We start from the raw sequence: 18,195 nt of genomic DNA on the forward strand, positions 1-18,195 counted from the left end.
CCTGGTTGTATTCGATCCTGCTGTCTTCCAATTATAGACAAGTTGTTACAAGTAAATAATGTATAAAGATTATTGAAATACTGTAAAACCTTAGGATCCTCCCCAAAGCTTCCCACAAAGGAATGATCCAATTAGAGCTGATTTCTTCCAACATCTTGGACAATAAGATGTACTATAAATGTACTATAAATGAATGTACTATAATGTACTATAAATGAATAAATCCAGCTGGACTTAACTGGACCCAATCAGTTTTAGTTTCTACTACCTCCAATTTGGAAACAGTTTAGAAACCATATTGTTTGAAACATGTATGCATACAGCTACAATTGTAAACGATGGTTGCTCCCCCACCAATGGGGACACAGATGGCAAGTGCACAATTAAAACCTCATCCTGAAGCACTCTCTTGCTACTCTTTATCTTGCACTTTCTGTTTCATGTGCTCTTTCCTGTGGGATGTGTTGAAATTGTTGCAAATCAAGGATTACAACAAGATGCTTGGAGGTGTAGTTTACTGGGGTAGAGTGGAATATAAAAGATAGCTACTTTTCAGGGTAGCTACTTTTCATTATTATTTTTATTATTATTATTATTATTATTATTATTATTATTATTATTATTATTATTATTATTCTGACAGAGCCTGATGTATGTTTACTTAGAAGCAAGCCCAACCAAGTCCAGTTGCGCTCACTCTTCCAATTGCAGTCTTAATGCAAAATAGTAATATACTAATATTGCCTTAAATTCCCTCTTCAAGGGAATTATTTACTGGGGTAGAGTGGAATATAAAAGATAGCTACTTTTCTTATTCTGACAGAGCCTGATGTATGTTTACTTAGAAGCAAGCCCCACCAAGTCCAGTTGCGCTCACTCTTCCAATTGCAGTCTTAATGCAAAATAGTGATATACTAATATTGCCTTAAATTACATTATTAAATTGTATATTTATTATCTAAGCATTTTTCTCTGAACAAAAAATCTTATGGGAGCAGGACAGGAAGAATATGAGGAAGCCAGAGGAACTACCAGTCTCCTGCCAGCAAGGAAGAAGGTGTGAGGGGGCATTCCCCACTCCAATTTTTCCTTTTTTAGTTGGCCAGTCAAATTTTTGTTCCAACCCATTGCACCTCCAACATTTCACCTTTTTGGTGATCCACTCTAACTTCTGGCCTCTGGAACAGTCATAGGATGGCAGCCTAAAACTACAAATTTCTTCTGTTTCTGCTACATACTGAAGCTAATATACTGCTTCTAAGAAGTTTGCTACAATGTTCATAGAATAGGAAGGGGCTTATTAGGGCTGTTGAGTCCAACCCCCTGCTCAGTGCAGGAATCCACCTTAAAGCATGCTTGACAGATGGCTGTCCAGCTGCACCTTGAAGGCCTCTAGTATGGAAGAGCCCATGACCTCCCTTGGTAGTTGGTCCCATTGTGATTCAGGAAGTTTTTCCTGATGTCCAGCTGGAATCTGGCTTCCTGTAACTTGAGCCCATTATTCCGTGTCCTGCATTCTGGGATGATCGAGAAGAGATCCTGGCCCTCCTCTGTGTGACACCTTTCAAGTATTTGAAGAGTGCTATCATGTCTCCCCTCAGTCTTGTTTCAAATTTAAATTACATTTCACTTCTTTCCCTACTTTTTCAACCAAAAAAAAAAAAGAAAGAAAGAAAAAAAAAATATACCTTAGAGTAGTTTCAGACTCCCAGCATTCCTGATCATTGCCCATGCTTGCAGGGGCTTCAGGGAGTTGAAGTCACAAACATCTGGAGAACTACTTTCTGCCCACCCCTACTTTATGAGTTCAGTAGCTTGAAATTCCATCTGTGTATATCTGTAACTATTGTCTGAATAAAAACCAAGGAACTCATACTTTTAAAATGTCATAAATTTAGAAAACAGTACAGTTTCATATGCAAAATTATACGCAATGCATTTCATGTTCTTAACAGCAAAGTAAATTTAAGTTCAGTAAGAATGTTCACATTCCTTGAAACTGCAGCTTTGTGTTTAAAATTATAGCAACTAATCTATAACAGAGAAATTTGATTTGCAGTAGTTCTTTGATTTGCAGTAGTTTTTTGGGTGGGAAAAACAACATAAAAACGAACATTGACAAAATTAAAAACAGCACTTGCATGTGCCACAATGGACTAAAGTGTTTTTTCAGAGCTATTTAAATAATCCTAGAGAATGTTAATGGTTCCATTTAGGCAGTGTGTTTCATTAACCAGTCACTTCCCAGGTGTAAATTATAGACAACACACACACAAGCAGCATTACAAGCTGTTATGCGCAAGTTGAAAATGCAGCATCAAAATTCCCTTTGCTCAGCTGGCATTCTCAGTTGATTTACTCTCAAGTCAAACCATTCAAGAACACTATACATGTTAAATATTTAATCTATTTAATATTAGTAAATTATTCTGTTACATAGTTCACACATCCACTATTCTCTGAAAAATATGCTCCTGCAAAAATTGCTAAGAGAGCATTTAATGTTAGGTTTAAGAAAGTTTGTGTGTTTCTTATACAAACTATGTCTCTTTTTTAAGGCAAGTCTATGAATCTTCAATAATTCAAAGGAACATATTGAAATGAAATTTTCAAATTCATTATAAAATAAAAATAATTAAAAGTGTTCTATGCTTTGCAACCCACCCCAAAGTTGTTTTAAATATGAAGAAAAATCTCAGAGATAGACTTTGGGGAAGTGTGTGTCTAGAACTAGCTAACAGCCTTAAGGCTGTGGGTGGGAAGCTTCTCCCTGACACAATAGTTTTATGTGTGCAAGAAGTTTTGATATATAGTAAATATATATTAAAGCATTCAGACATACAGTTTAAGGATGCTGATTGCATGTTTTAGCTCCTAGGTGCCTCTTTCAGTTGTTTCACATAGTAATGGAAGCAGACCTTTTCATCAACATTTACATGGCCTTGGAATATTTAAGAACTGACTTTGGGGAAAAAAATGCAGGCTCCAAAAACTGTCAATGCTTTGAAGTAATTATCTCATTACATGTCATGTAATCAATTCTGTACTTTTTTCTGCAGGTCAAGGTGAGATTTGCAGCCATTGTAATCCTAGTACGTTTAGTAAGTACAGAAGAAAAAAAACCCACCAGAGCAACCTTTGCTGACTCTGAATGGTTAACAAGGCTGGTGCAGGTCTTCATGGAAAAAAGGAATATGTCAGATATGAAGAATGTTTGCCCTGGAGTCCTCAGGTTCTGCGTAATATGAATTGTTAGTATCTGCACGATGACTTGAAAGGATGTCTGTATTTTCAAGATTTCGCTCAATTAGCATTGGTTTTTCAAATATGCTCTTTTTGCTTGTTTCTGGACAGTTCTGAACATATATTACACGGTTATAAGCTTTAAGTCTTTTCCAAAGCTGTATGTAGACTTTGCACTGAATATACATGAACAGAATACCTCCAGTGAAACCAATAGCCACAACCACTAGCTTAGTCCAAAATGGCCACTCTAGAATACCTGGAGAAAGGTTTTTTTAAAAAAAGTGTAAAGAGTTAGCATACAGTGCATATGTTAAATAAAGACATAAAACTACATTTTCAGATCCAAGGCCTTCAGATATTAAATTAGGAAAACTCCATACAGGCATATAACAGGAATTTTCTAGAATAACTGATGCATATACACTAAGCAAAAATAAGTTGTCGTCCCGGAGGTGCTCGAACAAAGTCACCACAAAAGGAGGTGTTGATAACTGGCCATGCAGACCAAATCATTATCTATTCATAATGTGGGGGCAACCACAGAATAGAATTTTCTGCCCATGGTCTCAAGTTCTCATCAGTCCCACTCATCTCCATAATGACAAGTCTTACTAATATTTATCCAGAAGTACATGGTCAGGTCTGTGTAGAGGATTTGCCTCTTGATTGGGGGAGGGGATGGACAACACCCTTGGTGAGGGCACAATTTGCTCTTATTTGCTTTACTCGTTGTTAAACTGACAGAATCCAACTACAAATTTGATACCCCCTCCAAATTAAACAATACTGACAATTAATTCTTCAGACTTAAGAGTTCTGTGAAGTGTTCCCAGGAAAGTCACATTCGTGACTCAATACTGCTTAAGAACATAAGAAGTGCCATGCTGGATCAGATCGAGGGTCCATCTAGTTCTGCACAAAGCACACAGTGGCCAACCAGCTGTCGACTTAGAACCTCACTGCAAGCCAAGCACTACTGTCCCCTCAGGACAATCATTTTTGTTTTTATTTTTAAAAATCAACCTTTTATTATAGTTAAAAATAAGCAAATAAGGCCAATTCATTGTGTTATTATTGGAGGCACAGCCATGCCTCTAACAGATAAGCACCTTAAAGCATGCCTGTCCAGCTGCCTCTTGAATGCCTGTAGTGTGGGAGAGCCCACAACCTCCATAGGTAATTGATTCCATTGTCGTACTGCTCTAACAGTCAGGAAGTTTTTCCTGATGTTCAGCTAAATCTGGCTTCCTGTAACTTGAGCCCATTATTCTGTGCCTTGCATTCTGGGATGATCGAGAAGAGATCCTGGCCCTCCTCTGTATGACAACCTTTCAAGTATTTGAAGAGTGCTATTATGTTTCCCCCCAGTCTCTCAAGTCTAAACATGCCCAGTTCTTTCAGTCTCTCATTGTAGGGTTTTGTTTCCAGACCCCTGATCATCCTGGTTGCTCTCCTCTGAACATGCTCCAGCTTGTCTGCATTCTTCTTAAAGTGTGGTAAGCAATACTCCAGATGAGGCCTAACCAGGGGAACCAGAACCTTGTGCGATTTGGAAGCTATATTTCTATTAATGCAGCCCAATATAGCATTTGCTTTTTTTTCAGCCTCATCACACTGTTAGCACATATTCCGCTTGTGATCTACAACAATTCCAAGATCCTTCTCGCTTGTAGTATTGTTGAGCCAAGTATCTCCATCTTGTAACTGTGTATGTGGTTTCGTTTTCCTAGGTGTAGAACTTGGCATTTATCCCTATTAAATTTCATTCTCTTGCTTTCAGCCCAGTGCTCCAGGCTATCAAGATCACTTTGAAGTTTCCGTCTGTCTTCCAGCTATCCCACCCAATTTTGTGTCATTTGCAAATTTGATAAGCATTTCCTGCACCTCCACATTCAAGTCATTAATAAAAATGTTGAAGAGCATTGTGTCCAGGACTGAGCCCAGAGGTACGCTGCTCATTACCTCCTCCCAGTTTGAGAAGATATCATTGATAAGTACTCTTTGAGTCCGATTTTGTAGCCAACTGTCAATCCACCTAATAGTTGTTCCATCTATAGCCCACTTTTTGCAGATCAGAATGTCATGGGGTGCTTTGTCAAAAACTTTGCTTAAGCCAAGATACACTATGTCCACAGCATTCCCACAGTTCACAAGGGAGGTTAATCTGATCAAAGAATGAGATCAGATTAGTCTGACAGGATTTGTTCTTGACAAATCCATGTTGGCTTCTAGTAATTACTGCATTGTTTTCAAGGTGCTTACAGACTGACTTCTTTACAATCTGCTCCAAAATTTTCCCATGGATTGATGTCAGACTAACTGGTCTGTAGTTCCCAGGTTCCTCGTTTTTTCCGTTTTTGAAGATAGGGAAAACATTAGCCCTCCTCCAGCCATCTGACATGATTTCTCAAAGATAATAGACAGTGGTTCTAAGAGTTCTTCTGCCAGCTCCTTTATTATTCTAGGATGCAGTTCATTGGGCCCTGGAGATACGAACTTGTTCAAAGAAATTAGGTGTTCTTTGACCATTTGTTTATCAATCTCAAAGTAGGAATTAAGCACTTTGGCCATGAAACTTTGGTTCATATGGGGGCAGAGAGTTTTGCTGCCTGAGATCTAAGATGCATGCTCAGCCTGGTTCTTGCCTCCCTTTTGGGAGAAGAGTCCTCTTTTCTCTTTTGGAACATGTTTTTTCTTGGCTTTGAGACTATTTTGGGCTATCTTTCCCCAAGCCCAGTTTTTCTGAGCCAGGCACCTGGCTCCTGAGCAGTTTAGTATAGAGTTTTTGCCCCCTATTTGATTTTGCTCATGGGTGAAGGTTGGGCTTCACACAACTTTTCATTTTAAAATATTTTCTTCAGTCTCTACCTGGATCAATTTTCCTACCTGGACTTTGCTGAGTTCTTGCTGAGCAGTTTGGTGTAGAGTTTTTGCCCCCTATTTGATTTTGCGCATGGGTGAAGGTTGGGCTTCACACAACTTTTCATTTTAAAATATTTTCTTCAGTCTCTACCTGGATCATTTTTCCTACCTGGACTTTGCTGAGTTCTACACCCTGGATTCTAGAAGAGATCTCTTTCAACCTTCCTCACGATCTATGAAAGTCTGGTGTTCAGATCTCTTCTTGGTACAGGTAGCTATACATTCCTTTTAATCTCTCCCACTGCTCCTTTCCTTTTTTCCCTAAAAGTTTGAACCATACTGGGTGCATGGAGGGTAAGTTGTAAGCAAGCACAATTTGTGACATTGCACAACATCATTACTAATCATGGGGAATGTCAGATAAGGCATCAATCTTACTTTCCAATTTCCTGGCTTTGTGAAGTTTGGACCAAGGTGAGAGAGTCTTAAACTGGCAGGGTTTTTATTATTATTGAATATTATACAGTATGCAGGAAAATGACAATCTTCTTCCAATATCCTAATAATAAATTCCGATGTGAGAATAAAATAGAATGAAAGATGAGGGAAAAACACTTTACAAAATATATACCATATTTGTTAACACAAACCTTTCAAGAATGTAGAGAAATATTATCACACAGGGATATATGATTATTATTTTTAAAAAAATAATCAGTAAGTGGTTTCCATTTTTCTTTAAAGGTATGCCATCTCTTTTTCTATCATTTCATCCCACATCAATGTCCCATCTTTCTATACAGGGAAGGTTTTGAGATCTTTAGTTCTTCACACACAAAATCCTTAGCAGCACTAAGGCACTAAGACATTAATTCCATGTGTGCTTGAAAAAGTTCAAAAGAAAAATCGTCAGGTCCATAGAACGGAGGGATTTCAAAGCCTAACATCTTTCCTATAATAAAGTTCATTCTTCGCCAATGTTTTTGAAAAATAATTTCCTCAGGGCAAGCATCAGTGAGGTTTGTTTACCGCAGATGACAGCAATTGCTTGGGAGAGCGCAAGCCTGTGCTTCTTCCTTCTGCTTTTGATGGGGAAAAATACCATAGTTTTAAAAATTGCAGTAGGGCTTCCCTCTTGAGATCGAAAGGACACAGAAGTCAGTTTGTGTGCTACTGCTGCACTTGTAGCAGCAATCCACTATGACAGGAAAGACCTCACTCACACAGGCTTTCAGGTGTGCAAAGGCCAGCTCAATTAAAAATTGTCAAAGTATTGACAAAGCATTGACAAAGCAGTACAGTTTAAACACATTTAAATAACTGTTATCACTGACTAGAGATAAGAGTGGGGTTTCTCTGCACTGTGTTAAGAAAGAATTTCTTGGGAAATTTCAGCTCTCAACTCTGATCAGTGCAGAGGAGTAGATCCTGTGAAATAAGCTTGTAAGTCAGTTGGTGAATCTCAAGAAGAGCCTTGAGAAGAGGATAAAGAAGTGGGTGAACTTGACACCTGCCAACTGGACATTCGCTTGTTCCATGTGCAAGAATGGTAGAAAGCTGGGCATGTATGGTCAACTGACCACCCAATGAGTGTTCTTCATTTTCTGCAGTTTCCATCAAGGGTGTTGTCCATCCCCCCCCCCCCCCAATCAAGAGGCAAATCCTCTACCACAGACCTGACCTGCCATTGCCCTTGACCCTCATTTTGCCATGTGCCTCGAAGTGCAGCATACTTCAGTGTAGAACATCTAGGCTAGTTCTTACTTGTCCTACCGCAGGTGCACAAACAAAGTCACCATCTTCTCCAAAAGAAAGGGTTGCTTTCTGGCTATGCACAGTCATGGAATAAAAGGATCAGTAACTGGTTAAAGAACAGAAAAGAATAAATGGTAAATTCTCCCAATGGAAGGAATTAAATAGTGGGTCCCACAGGGACCAATTCTTTGCAACTTGTTCATAAATGATCTGAAATTAGGAGTGAGGAGTGAAGTGGCTAAGTTTGCTAATGAGACCAAATTATTTAAGGAAATTAAAACAAAAAGGATCACTTCAAGCTGGGAGAGTGAGCATCCAAATGGCAGATGTGGTTCAATGTAAGCAAGTGTAAAGTGTATGTTGGGAGAAAAAACCCCAACTTCAAGTACAGCCTGATGGGATAAGAGCTGGCATTTACTGAACAAGAAAGAGATCTTGGGGTTATGGTGAAAGAAATATCAATGAAAATATCAACCCAGTGTTCAGCTGCTGTAGAGAAGGCAAACTCTATGTTAGGCATTATTAGAAAAAGAACTGAGAATAAAACTGCCAGTATCCTACTGCGAATACTGTGTACAGTTCTGATCACCACACCTAAAAAAAGACATCGTAGAGCTGGAAAAAGTGCAGAAATAGGCAACTAAAATGATCAAGGGACTGGAGCATCTTCCCTATGAGGGAGGGAAGGTTACAACAGCTGGGATTGTTTAGCCTGGAAAAAAGAGGCGAATGGGAGACCTGATAGAGGTGTAGAAAATTATGCATGGTGTGGAGAATGTGGATAGGGAGACATTTTTCTCCCCCTCCCATAATACTAAAACCCAGGGTCATCCCATGATGAGATTCAGGACAGATAGTTAAACTGCTTGGCCACTGGCTGGTTGGCCACTGTGGCTAATTGGCCACTGTGTGAATGGAGTGCTGGACTAGATGGACCCTTGGTCTGATTCAACATGGCTCTTCTTATGTTCTTATGGAATGTCAAAATCAGCATTGTCAGAAAAGAGATGGGGAGGAGTCACTCTACTCCCCCTGCCCACCTGCATAGTCAGTCTTGAAAAGGTGGGAGGCTGGTAGCGCTCTGTGAGAACCTGATAAAAGTGGGGTGGGGTTTACAGAAGGGTCACCCAGGTTGAAGCATCATTGCTGGAGTGCTGAGCAGTGATGCCCTGCTTGGAAAGGGCCTTGCTGCAAGGCCAAAAGCCCTTAACTGTCAAAGGGTCACATTTTCCCTTTTAAGCTGATGCAAAGGCAAAGAGCCTGTGCTAGGAACATCTCATCTACATTGACCAAAGCCCTCTCTGTTTGGATCCATCACAGTCCAAGCCTCTGGAGGCACGCTGCTCATGGACTCTCCTTCTAATTGGAACTTTGGATTGCCATTTCTTGTTTGCTGTGAAATTATGTATTTGTCTGTTGTGAGCTCAGTGTACCGGCAGACTGGGTTTTATCTACTATTTTGGACTCTCCTCTGCCTGGACTCATGCAGTGGGAAACTGCCAATATGAAAGCAGTGGTACAGAACTTCTTGCATGTGTGGGTTTACCCTTCCCTTGGTCTTGATAGGCCTTGACCATGTAGCCTGGAGTTATCAATAAGAGATGTTGGACTAACTCTCTGTGGGTGTGTTTTGTTAGGCCTTTCAAGAATTTACCTTTTGATTGCCTGAGGAATCATTCCTGGAATCATTCCCATTCCTTGTCTGGGTTTTGGGACTGTGTTTGGATTGCCTGGGTACAATTACCAAAGAAATGAGGAAGGAAGCTACCAAAACACCATGCAGACTGGAGGAGGGAACCCTCCAAGTGCCTAAAGACAACCCTGCAAATTGGAAGATTTTGATGTTTATTTCAAGCCTGATGTGTTTGGGGTTATAAAAAACCCCAAGGGCACTGAGAAAGCTTATTCTCAGGACACCAGGATGTAAAGAGTTGCCATTAATAGCAGAACACATTAATAGTGGATACTTGCAGAGGAGGTGGGAAAACAAATTAAACTCTGGGAAGATTCCAGATATTTGGAGCAAAGCAATTATAGTTCCTATTTTTAAAAAAGGTGATAAGACCAATCCAGCTAATTATCATCCTATCAGCCTTCTCTCAGTCGTTGGGAAACTTTATGCCAGGTATTTAAAATGTAAACTTTTAACGTGGATGGAGGATAGGTGAGGAACAAGAGATTGGGATTAATAGGTGAGGAACAGTTTGGGATTAACGCTGGCCACTCAACCATTGTTGTGTTGGCAGAGAAATATATTTCATCTCCAGGTGGTAAGCTTTTTACTGCCTTTACTGACCTTAAGTCTGCCTTTGACTTAGTCTCGAGGGAACTGCTATGGTCCAAATTACACAAAATTTCTATGGACAAGCACTTACTGTTTCTCATTAGATGCCTGTATAATCAGACCTCTAGTCAAGTCAGATATGGGCAGCAGGGACGAGCTTCCAACTTAATCCCTGCTACAAGAAGGTGTAAGACAGGGCTATATTTTGATCCCTTTTATTTTTAATTTATTTTTAAATGATCTGGCTTTTTATCTCTGTAGTGTCAATTCCCATGCTCCCAAATTGTCCAATACTAAGAAGCCTTTAGTTTTGTATGCTGATGATGCTGTGCTGTTATCACTCTCTAGAATTGGGTTAAACCTTTTTACTGTTTGCATTTGGGACCTATTGCTCTGAGAATAGAATTATAGCAAGTCTAAAGTTTTGGTGTTTTCGAAAGCTCGGAAAAATATATAAATGGACTTTAAATGGTAATATTACTAAGCAAGTCACTCATATAAAATGTCTAGGCATACAAATGCAGAGTATTACACATTGGTCTGAACAATGAAGGCAGGCAATCGATTCAGCAAATCTTAGTCAGCAGCTGATCCCAAGATTCTTTTTTATGCAAGGTGGTCAATTTATCTCTTCTACAATTCAAATTTACAAAGCTAAGACTCTGGCCCAACTCACCGACGGTATTCCTAATTGGATATTGGGATTTAATGGCCAAATTGAAAGAGTCCAGCCTGTATTTTTTAGGAAGATACTGGGCCTTCCTTCCTGTGTTGGGAATGCAGCTATTTATCTGGAAATGGGCATTTGATCTGTCGAATACAAGGCATGGATTGATGCCTTTAAATGATGGCTATGTTTACACTTCCTGGCAGTTCCTGATAGTTAAATTTTCTTACTGCCCTCAGATTCCTACATCACTTGTTGGATGAAAGAGATGGAGAAGAAGTTACTTAGGCTAGGCTTCTCAGTGGAAACTGGGCAACCATGGGCTTCAGAAGGCCCAATTTCTTGTTGTTCAAAGACTAATACACCTAGATCTACACTGCTGCCAACAAATCTTGTTCTCTGTTACTCTATAATAACTACGGACTCACTCCAACTTCATATCTGCATACGTTAACCATTACAAAGTACAGAAGAGCATTTACCCTTGCTCTCTTTAATGTGTTGCCATCAGCATTACTAGAACGACGATTTAGTAAGATCCTGGTTAATGAATGGATATGTCCCTGTGGTGCTGGAACAACAGAATCTGTTGAACATGTCCTTTTGTATTGTAATATGTATAAGGAATGCAGAAAAAAAACTAAGTAACTCCACAATTTTGGTATTAATTTAAGGGATGTGTCCTCTTGTATAACCAAAGGGGTTGCTAAGGTTTTAAATGACAAATTAGGGGGGAAATGTTGCTATCCTCCTGAGAGAAGAATTCTACAAAATTGTATTTTGCTATTATGTTACTTTTTAACTATCTTTTACATGCTTTATATTAACTTTGCTAGTCTGTGACGGTAATAAATGAAATGGATTTGATTTTACATATGTTTATGCTTGTTTGTCAGCTGGATCCTGGCTAGTTCAACAAACCATCATTAAATTATTACATCTGAACATGGTAATTGAAATGAGCATTGTTATGCATATTGAGGATATTTTGAATTCAAATCTGAACTCGATCTTTGCATCCATTTTCAAGGGGTTCAGAAAAAATGTGTTGTAATTCTGAAACAAAATATCTCTAACTTTGCATTCTACTAGCTCAGGGCAGCATACATCTCAACAACTCTGTACATTAGGCTAGGTGTGTGGAATATCCTAAGATCACACAAGATTATGAAACAGGTTTCACTGGTTCAGCCCTCTTCACTGTATTGGCTCTCACTGCTCAGGACTTTACATTTTTCATTAAAATCTAAAACCAGTATTTTCAGGATCTGAATAATATGAAGTTCTGTGCTTTACACAGCTGTGAAAAATAATCAATGTGATTGTTTACAAATGGAAAGTGAGAGGTTTCAATAGGTGATTTGATGTTGGGTTAGAGAAAGGCTTTGCAGAAGAAATGATTTTGAGGTAGTTTTTCCTCTTATTCATATTAAAGGTATAGAGATCAACAGGTAAATAAACTAGCAAACTAGCAGACAACATTAATGTGAGTGGAGGAAGAAAAGTAAAAAAGTAACACAAGAATGTGATGTGGGGAGGGGGTTTGGATTTTTATGTAAGAAAGGCAAAGGACTATATCCAATATTCTCTGTCCACCAGGGGGCGACAGAGATTCCCCATCCCCAGTGCAGTGCTCCAAATCTGCTACTTTCATATCCAAAGTTGCTCTGTGTGAAGGAACATAAAGACAGAGGTAGAATCAGTGTACTGTAATGATGCAAGGAAATCACAAGGTTTTTTGTCTTTTATGTTTCTATACTGTTCTCTGAGGGTAAATAAAAAAGTTATTTTATGTATCCTCTTTCATAAGTGTCATCAGTAGGCTTATGACACCCAGCTCTATTTCTCTGTGTCATCTGAATCAGGAGAGGCCATGAATGCTCTGAACTGTTGCCTGGATGAAGTTATGAGCTAATAAACTGAAGATGAATCCTAACAAGGCAGAGTGAGTAGGTGACTTCCCAGCTCCGGGAGTTGAGTTGTTTACCTGTTCTGGATGGGGTTGCACTCCTTTCTGAAGGAACAGATACATAATTTGGGGATGTCACTCAGGTGATGTCAGTGGCCTGAAGCACTCTTTACCAACTTTTGGCTGGTTTGCGAACTATGCTCATTCCTAGATAGGGACAGCCAAGATAGGGAATACTGCAATGCACTCTAGGTTCTAGTACTAGTGTGTAAAGCCTGAAACAACTTGGGACCATGATACTTGAGAGAGCGTCTTCTTCCTTATCCACTGAGGTCATCTGAAGGCATGTTCCTGGTGGTTCCACATGGACCAATGGTCCGACTGGAGTCTACCAGAAAACCTTTCAATGTGGGATTCCCTGCCTTTGGGGGTCAGGCAGGTGCCAACTTTGCGTTGCCTGAGTGACCAGCTGCAATTTTACCAGAACTTGGGTTTTATCAGAACTCTGTTCTTTTAAAAATAGTATTTTTTTAACGTGGTGTTTTTATTCTACCTCTTGTTCACTGCTCCAAAATACTTTGGATGTGGTAAGGTTTATAAATATTGCAAATAATAAATAAAAATATATACACATAGTACATATGTGTATAGAACTGCACTGGCTGCCTATCAACTACTGAGCCATGTTCAAGGTTGTTGACATACAAAGCCCTAAACAATTCGGGACCTAAACAACTGTCTTCTCCCTCTCAGTCAACCCCTGAGATCTTCAGAGTCGATGCTACTGGTCATTCCGCAACCAATGGAATGCTGCCAGATAATGGCATGAAAGCAGGCCTTCTTAGTTGTGGCACCTATTTTTCGGAAAACTCTCCCACATGTGGTTCGAAGCAGAAATAGTGGCAAGTTTTAAATGCCTCTTGAAAACGTATTTGTTCACACAGGGTTTCTATGACTTATAAAGGATTATGTTACTGTCCGGTTTTATTGTTATTTTATTGTAATTATTTATTTTACTAGCAAAAAAAGCCTGTCATACGACAGAGGAGCAGTCTGGTGAGGAGGTTAGTGGGTTTTGGCCCATCTGCTAGGCCGGAAGCTCCTGGCAGTTATCTTTCTTGGAACTTGGAACTTCTCTGGAAGGCCGCAGTTCAGAGGAACATCCCTAGATGGTGCCAGAGGGCAAAAACCATAACTGGCTTGGAGGAGCAGTCTGGACTTTTATATATAGAGATACTGTTTTTACATTGTTACATTGTGTTTCTTATGTGAACTGCTTAGGGATTTTAGTATATTAAGTGGTAAAATAGCATTATAAATAAAATAAATTAATTGTTCTAGGCAGGAAAGTCAAAGTAACATACCAGTGGACTCCCCCTGTTTAATCTCCTCAGCGGTTCGGTCTATAAGGACATAGAGAGACCACACCACACAAGTAATAGCAATTGCATGGAAAGTTACGGAGCATACGATTTTCCTTCGCTCACTGGATGTCATCTGTAGCTTCTCCCACTAGGAGGAAATCCAGAAAGTAGGACAAGAGATTAGGATCAGGAGTCCTCTAACCTTTTCAGGTTGGTAAACACATTTGGAATTTTGAAAGTGTATTGTGGGTGATCTCACAAAATGGCTGCTATGGAGCAGAGCTCGCATATTCACAGAATGGCTATCAAGATAGTCAAGGCTGGTCACAAAACACTAATTTCCTAGAAGGCAAACTGGTGAGACTAAAAGAAAACAAACTTGCAGAGGTGCTGTCTGAGCTCCAAAACACAAAACCACTCTTTTGAACTCAAATATTATTATTATTATTTATTTATATAGCACCATCAATGTACATGGTGCTGTACAACTCAAATAAAGATGGTGCAGGAGGACAATCCTTCGCTTTGCAGCATGCCAGTTTCCCAGTCGAAAATAATAATAATTTTTTAAAAAGCATTAAAAACAAATTAAAAATCAGGGTCACAGAACTTAGTGAGCACCATCAAAGGTGCCTGGGGCACAGGCACCAGGCTGGATTACAAAACATCACAGAACAGTCAAGTGGTCATTACAGAACAGTCAATTGATACTTGTCCTTTAGGTGGAAACCAGCTTTGATTTTTCCAAGTTCACCAATTATAAGTTTTAAAACTAATGCTTTCGACTACATTTTGCTGACAGCTTTAACCCCTCAACATAGCCAATAGTAGTTCCACTTTTCTCTGCTCTTCCAGTAAGGGATGAACAAATGTGTGATAACTTGCAGGAGGGGCATGGCATATATCAAAAAAACATTTTCTCCTTCTCCCTTCCCCACTCAATTCTCATGTTGTCATCCTTCACTCTCTCTAATACATCTGCCTTTCCCATAGTTCCTGCTAGTCTCCCACTCCTTTTCCACTCATATTATCTCAGTATTCTTTACACCAATCTTGCATGATAGGCCATTTGTATTATCAACCCCGTATTATCCCTGTTTTATTATACTTATAAATATAATAAAATATAATTGTTAGCAGGCAACAATGCAACCCATTGTTGTCCAAGGGGTGGGGGGATACAATGCAATTGTAATACATTGTTGTCTTATATTGTCCAGAAGAGGAGGGGGAACACTAAAATACCAGCACCTATCACAAACACAGAGTCCTGAGAACTATCCCTCTCCTACATACAGTCCTGAGATCTAATGAAGAAATTATTACATGCTTGTCCAGATATGTAAACCATTTGAAAACCACCCTTGCACCTACTTTTCTTAAAGGTTTTAACTTGGTCTCCATGATGAATTCGTATTTGCAAAGTTCACAGCAGCGGGTATCTGAGCTCTTGATCCACTGTTGCAGGCAGGCCTGATGCACAAAATTAAGACTTCCCGTGCAGTGACAGGGAGTGATTAGAGGGCTCTCGTCATCTCCTTCACAATGACATATCCTGTATCAGGTGCACAGCAATATATTAAACAGAAGGAAAAACAGTTATGACTCAATCCAAGAAAATATACCACTGAAGATGGAAACAATACGGAAGAGGGAGATCATGCATCGTCAACCATTGCAGATTCCCCCCGCCCCCTGCAAAACTGCAAGAACTATTTCTGTTCAAAAGAAATAATATAAATATGCTAGACACAGACACACTAAGTAAACACAGACACTATTCTCTCTCTCTAGCTCATGAGATGGGGATAGATGAAGCAAAGAAAAAAATGTAACCAAGAGAGGGCAAAATAATTAGAATATATCATCTTATTAACAGGGAGAATGGTACTTTACTTACTGCAGTACTTCCCAGTAAAATGAGGCTTCTACTTATGGAGACTAAATTAATTGAATCCACTACTGAACTCAACAAGTTGTTGTTTTAAAATGCTAATTATGTAGTATATGAACACAAGAGATGGGCCTGAATCAGGTTTAAAGTATCTTCCTCTACCAAATCTCTGGATACTTACTTGTGCCTCGGGTGCCACAAAAATCTCAGCTTGCCTTGCCTTGCAAGCTCCTACATGGTTTGTATGATCCCTTCCAAGTCAATGTTGATTTCAGTTGAGGTTTACCTTGTTTCACAGGGAGAATTTATTAAGCTATGGTCATTCTAGGGGAAATGATGGGTGGGGATGGGTGGGGTTTAAACCTGAAAAGCTCCTCCTCATACCACCATCAATGGTAAATGATTCTAAATCTCCCCTTCCTCCCACTCCCTCTGAAAATCATCATCCCACAAATTGCCACCTGCAAATAGGCTGGATTCATTGGAGATGGGCTTTTAGGTAAGCCCTAAGTCTTTGACTCTGTGGCTTGGAACCAAGGATCTACTCACACACATAACCAGGAGACAGTAAATTTGGTCCTACACTGCAGCTCCCCAAACCACATTACATGTATTCTGGAGGGCCCTGATCCTCAGGAATTGGGGTGGATGGGTGAGAAGCTGCAGCAGAAAGTCCTGCTTTATGCATGGAGTACTGGAGGTGGCTCCTTAGATCTAATGCAACTGGCAAATACAACTTTTAGGTTATATGTTTGAACTGGCCTTTCATATGTGTAGTTGATTTACTTGAATATTTATGGGAAAGAGATTGCTTTGTTTTTTCAAAGAGCTTACAAGCTCTGAAGAAGGTAATTCTCAAAAGCATATCAGGAGCATACTCCTAAAACTGCATGTACTGAAGCAAGCAAGAGTGAACCCAGAGGGCACAGCAGATTACGATAGAATTGGGAGAGGGAAGAGAAAGGTGGCTCTTTGTAAACCAACCTGCAAGCATCCTCAGAGATGGACACAGGGGAAAGTGGGGGGAAATTTTCTGACAAGAGAGAAGGACAGTCTAGGTCACTATCCTTTTCAACTGAACAGAGCGGTGCCCGCAGCTCTGCAGTTTTCAGCCTCACAGAGGAATTGTCCTCAAAGACATCATCATCTCCCATGTCATATGAACAGAAACCTGTGCTCTCTACCATCATACTGGATGATTTCTCTGGTTGGAAGCAGCTTGAGTTTGAATCCAAGTTGAATCCATGACTGCTTGCACTGGAGCTACGAGAGAAGGAGAAAATATAGTGCAGCAATTTTGTACTTTGGGAAGTTTCGTTGTCACACTTGTCCTCCAGGAGAGGAATGTGTACTGCACTATGGGTAGCACTAGCCCCCAAAGTGCTTGAGTAATTGGTGGAAAGTGACTGGAAAGAGGAGAGTTTGGGGTTACTAAAAATAAAGGGTCTGAGGTTGAATGGTTTCTTCTCCTTGTGATAAAATGTGTTAAGCTTTAAACACTGCTCCTGGGTTTGTGTCAGTTTGCCTTCTGAACATGTTCGTTCCACGTAGCTAAAGCTTTGGGTTGTGCTCTGAGCCTTCTGGTCCATATCACTGAGAGACTTGGAGAATTTCAGAGCTTGGGTAGCTTTTCCATTCTTAGACTTGACCACATGGATATAATCATGCCTATGGAGGTTTTTCTTGGAAGCCTGCACCGTATCCTGACAGATTACTGTCACAGTGGCCACTTGAGTCAGAGAATTCTGGCAGACAGGATTTTTCAAGACAACAGCAGATTGCACTGGACTGTGATGACAACATTCAGAACACACTGCACTGGAACTGCATGCAGAACAGTGGAATAAAAGCACAGAAAGTAAAAACAATTATTAAAAAGAATGCATACAATTATATGAAGAAATTACAATTCCAGCTAGTGTTGAGATGGCAAACAGAAAGCAGAACAAAAGTGGTAAACAGCAGTATTAAAAAGAGAAGAATATGATGGCATGATTTATATGCTACAATTCGTATCGTGCCAATTTCCTTTTGAAGTATGCATGTGAAGGAAAGTGCCATTTACAACACAATGGGTGCATTCGGATGATTACAGTAGGGGAAGAAGCCATTATGGCTGCTCTCCCTGCCCCACGCATTGTGACTGCCATTTGTATTATTTCTTGCACTGAGGTGCAGATTGGTGTGTCATCCAAACACAGAACACGGCACAAT

General features: G+C 39.8%; 1 protein-coding gene and 1 long non-coding RNA gene across 4 annotated transcripts in view; one reads left to right on the top strand and one right to left on the bottom strand.

The window, feature by feature from the left end:
• Window positions 1–18,195, bottom strand: part of LOC134401277 (uncharacterized) — an 81,337-nt gene that overhangs the window by 16,232 nt on the left and 46,910 nt on the right. For 2 of the 3 annotated variants that reach the window (XM_063130026.1, XM_063130027.1), the window contains 4 exons: window positions 16,966–17,805; window positions 15,462–15,642; window positions 14,088–14,235; window positions 1,874–3,502 (listed from right to left, as the gene is read on the bottom strand). In XM_063130026.1, coding sequence (XP_062986096.1) covers window positions 3,198–3,502; window positions 14,088–14,235; window positions 15,462–15,642; window positions 16,966–17,805 — 1,474 coding nt within the window. In that variant the 3' untranslated portion in view covers window positions 1,874–3,197. Of the gene's footprint in view, window positions 1–1,873; window positions 3,503–14,087; window positions 14,236–15,461; window positions 15,643–16,965; window positions 17,806–18,195 lie in introns of those variants that run through there. The other variant, XM_063130028.1, reaches the window with a different exon arrangement.
• Window positions 5,067–11,686, top strand: LOC134401281 (uncharacterized). The gene is made up of 3 exons (XR_010025645.1): window positions 5,067–5,192; window positions 6,253–6,379; window positions 11,054–11,686. It is a non-coding gene; the product is annotated as an uncharacterized LOC134401281 (long non-coding RNA).

Source organism: Elgaria multicarinata, chromosome 7 (genome assembly GCF_023053635.1).
Source record: "Elgaria multicarinata webbii isolate HBS135686 ecotype San Diego chromosome 7, rElgMul1.1.pri, whole genome shotgun sequence".
In the NCBI taxonomy this organism is placed as follows: Eukaryota; Metazoa; Chordata; class Lepidosauria; order Squamata; family Anguidae; genus Elgaria; species Elgaria multicarinata.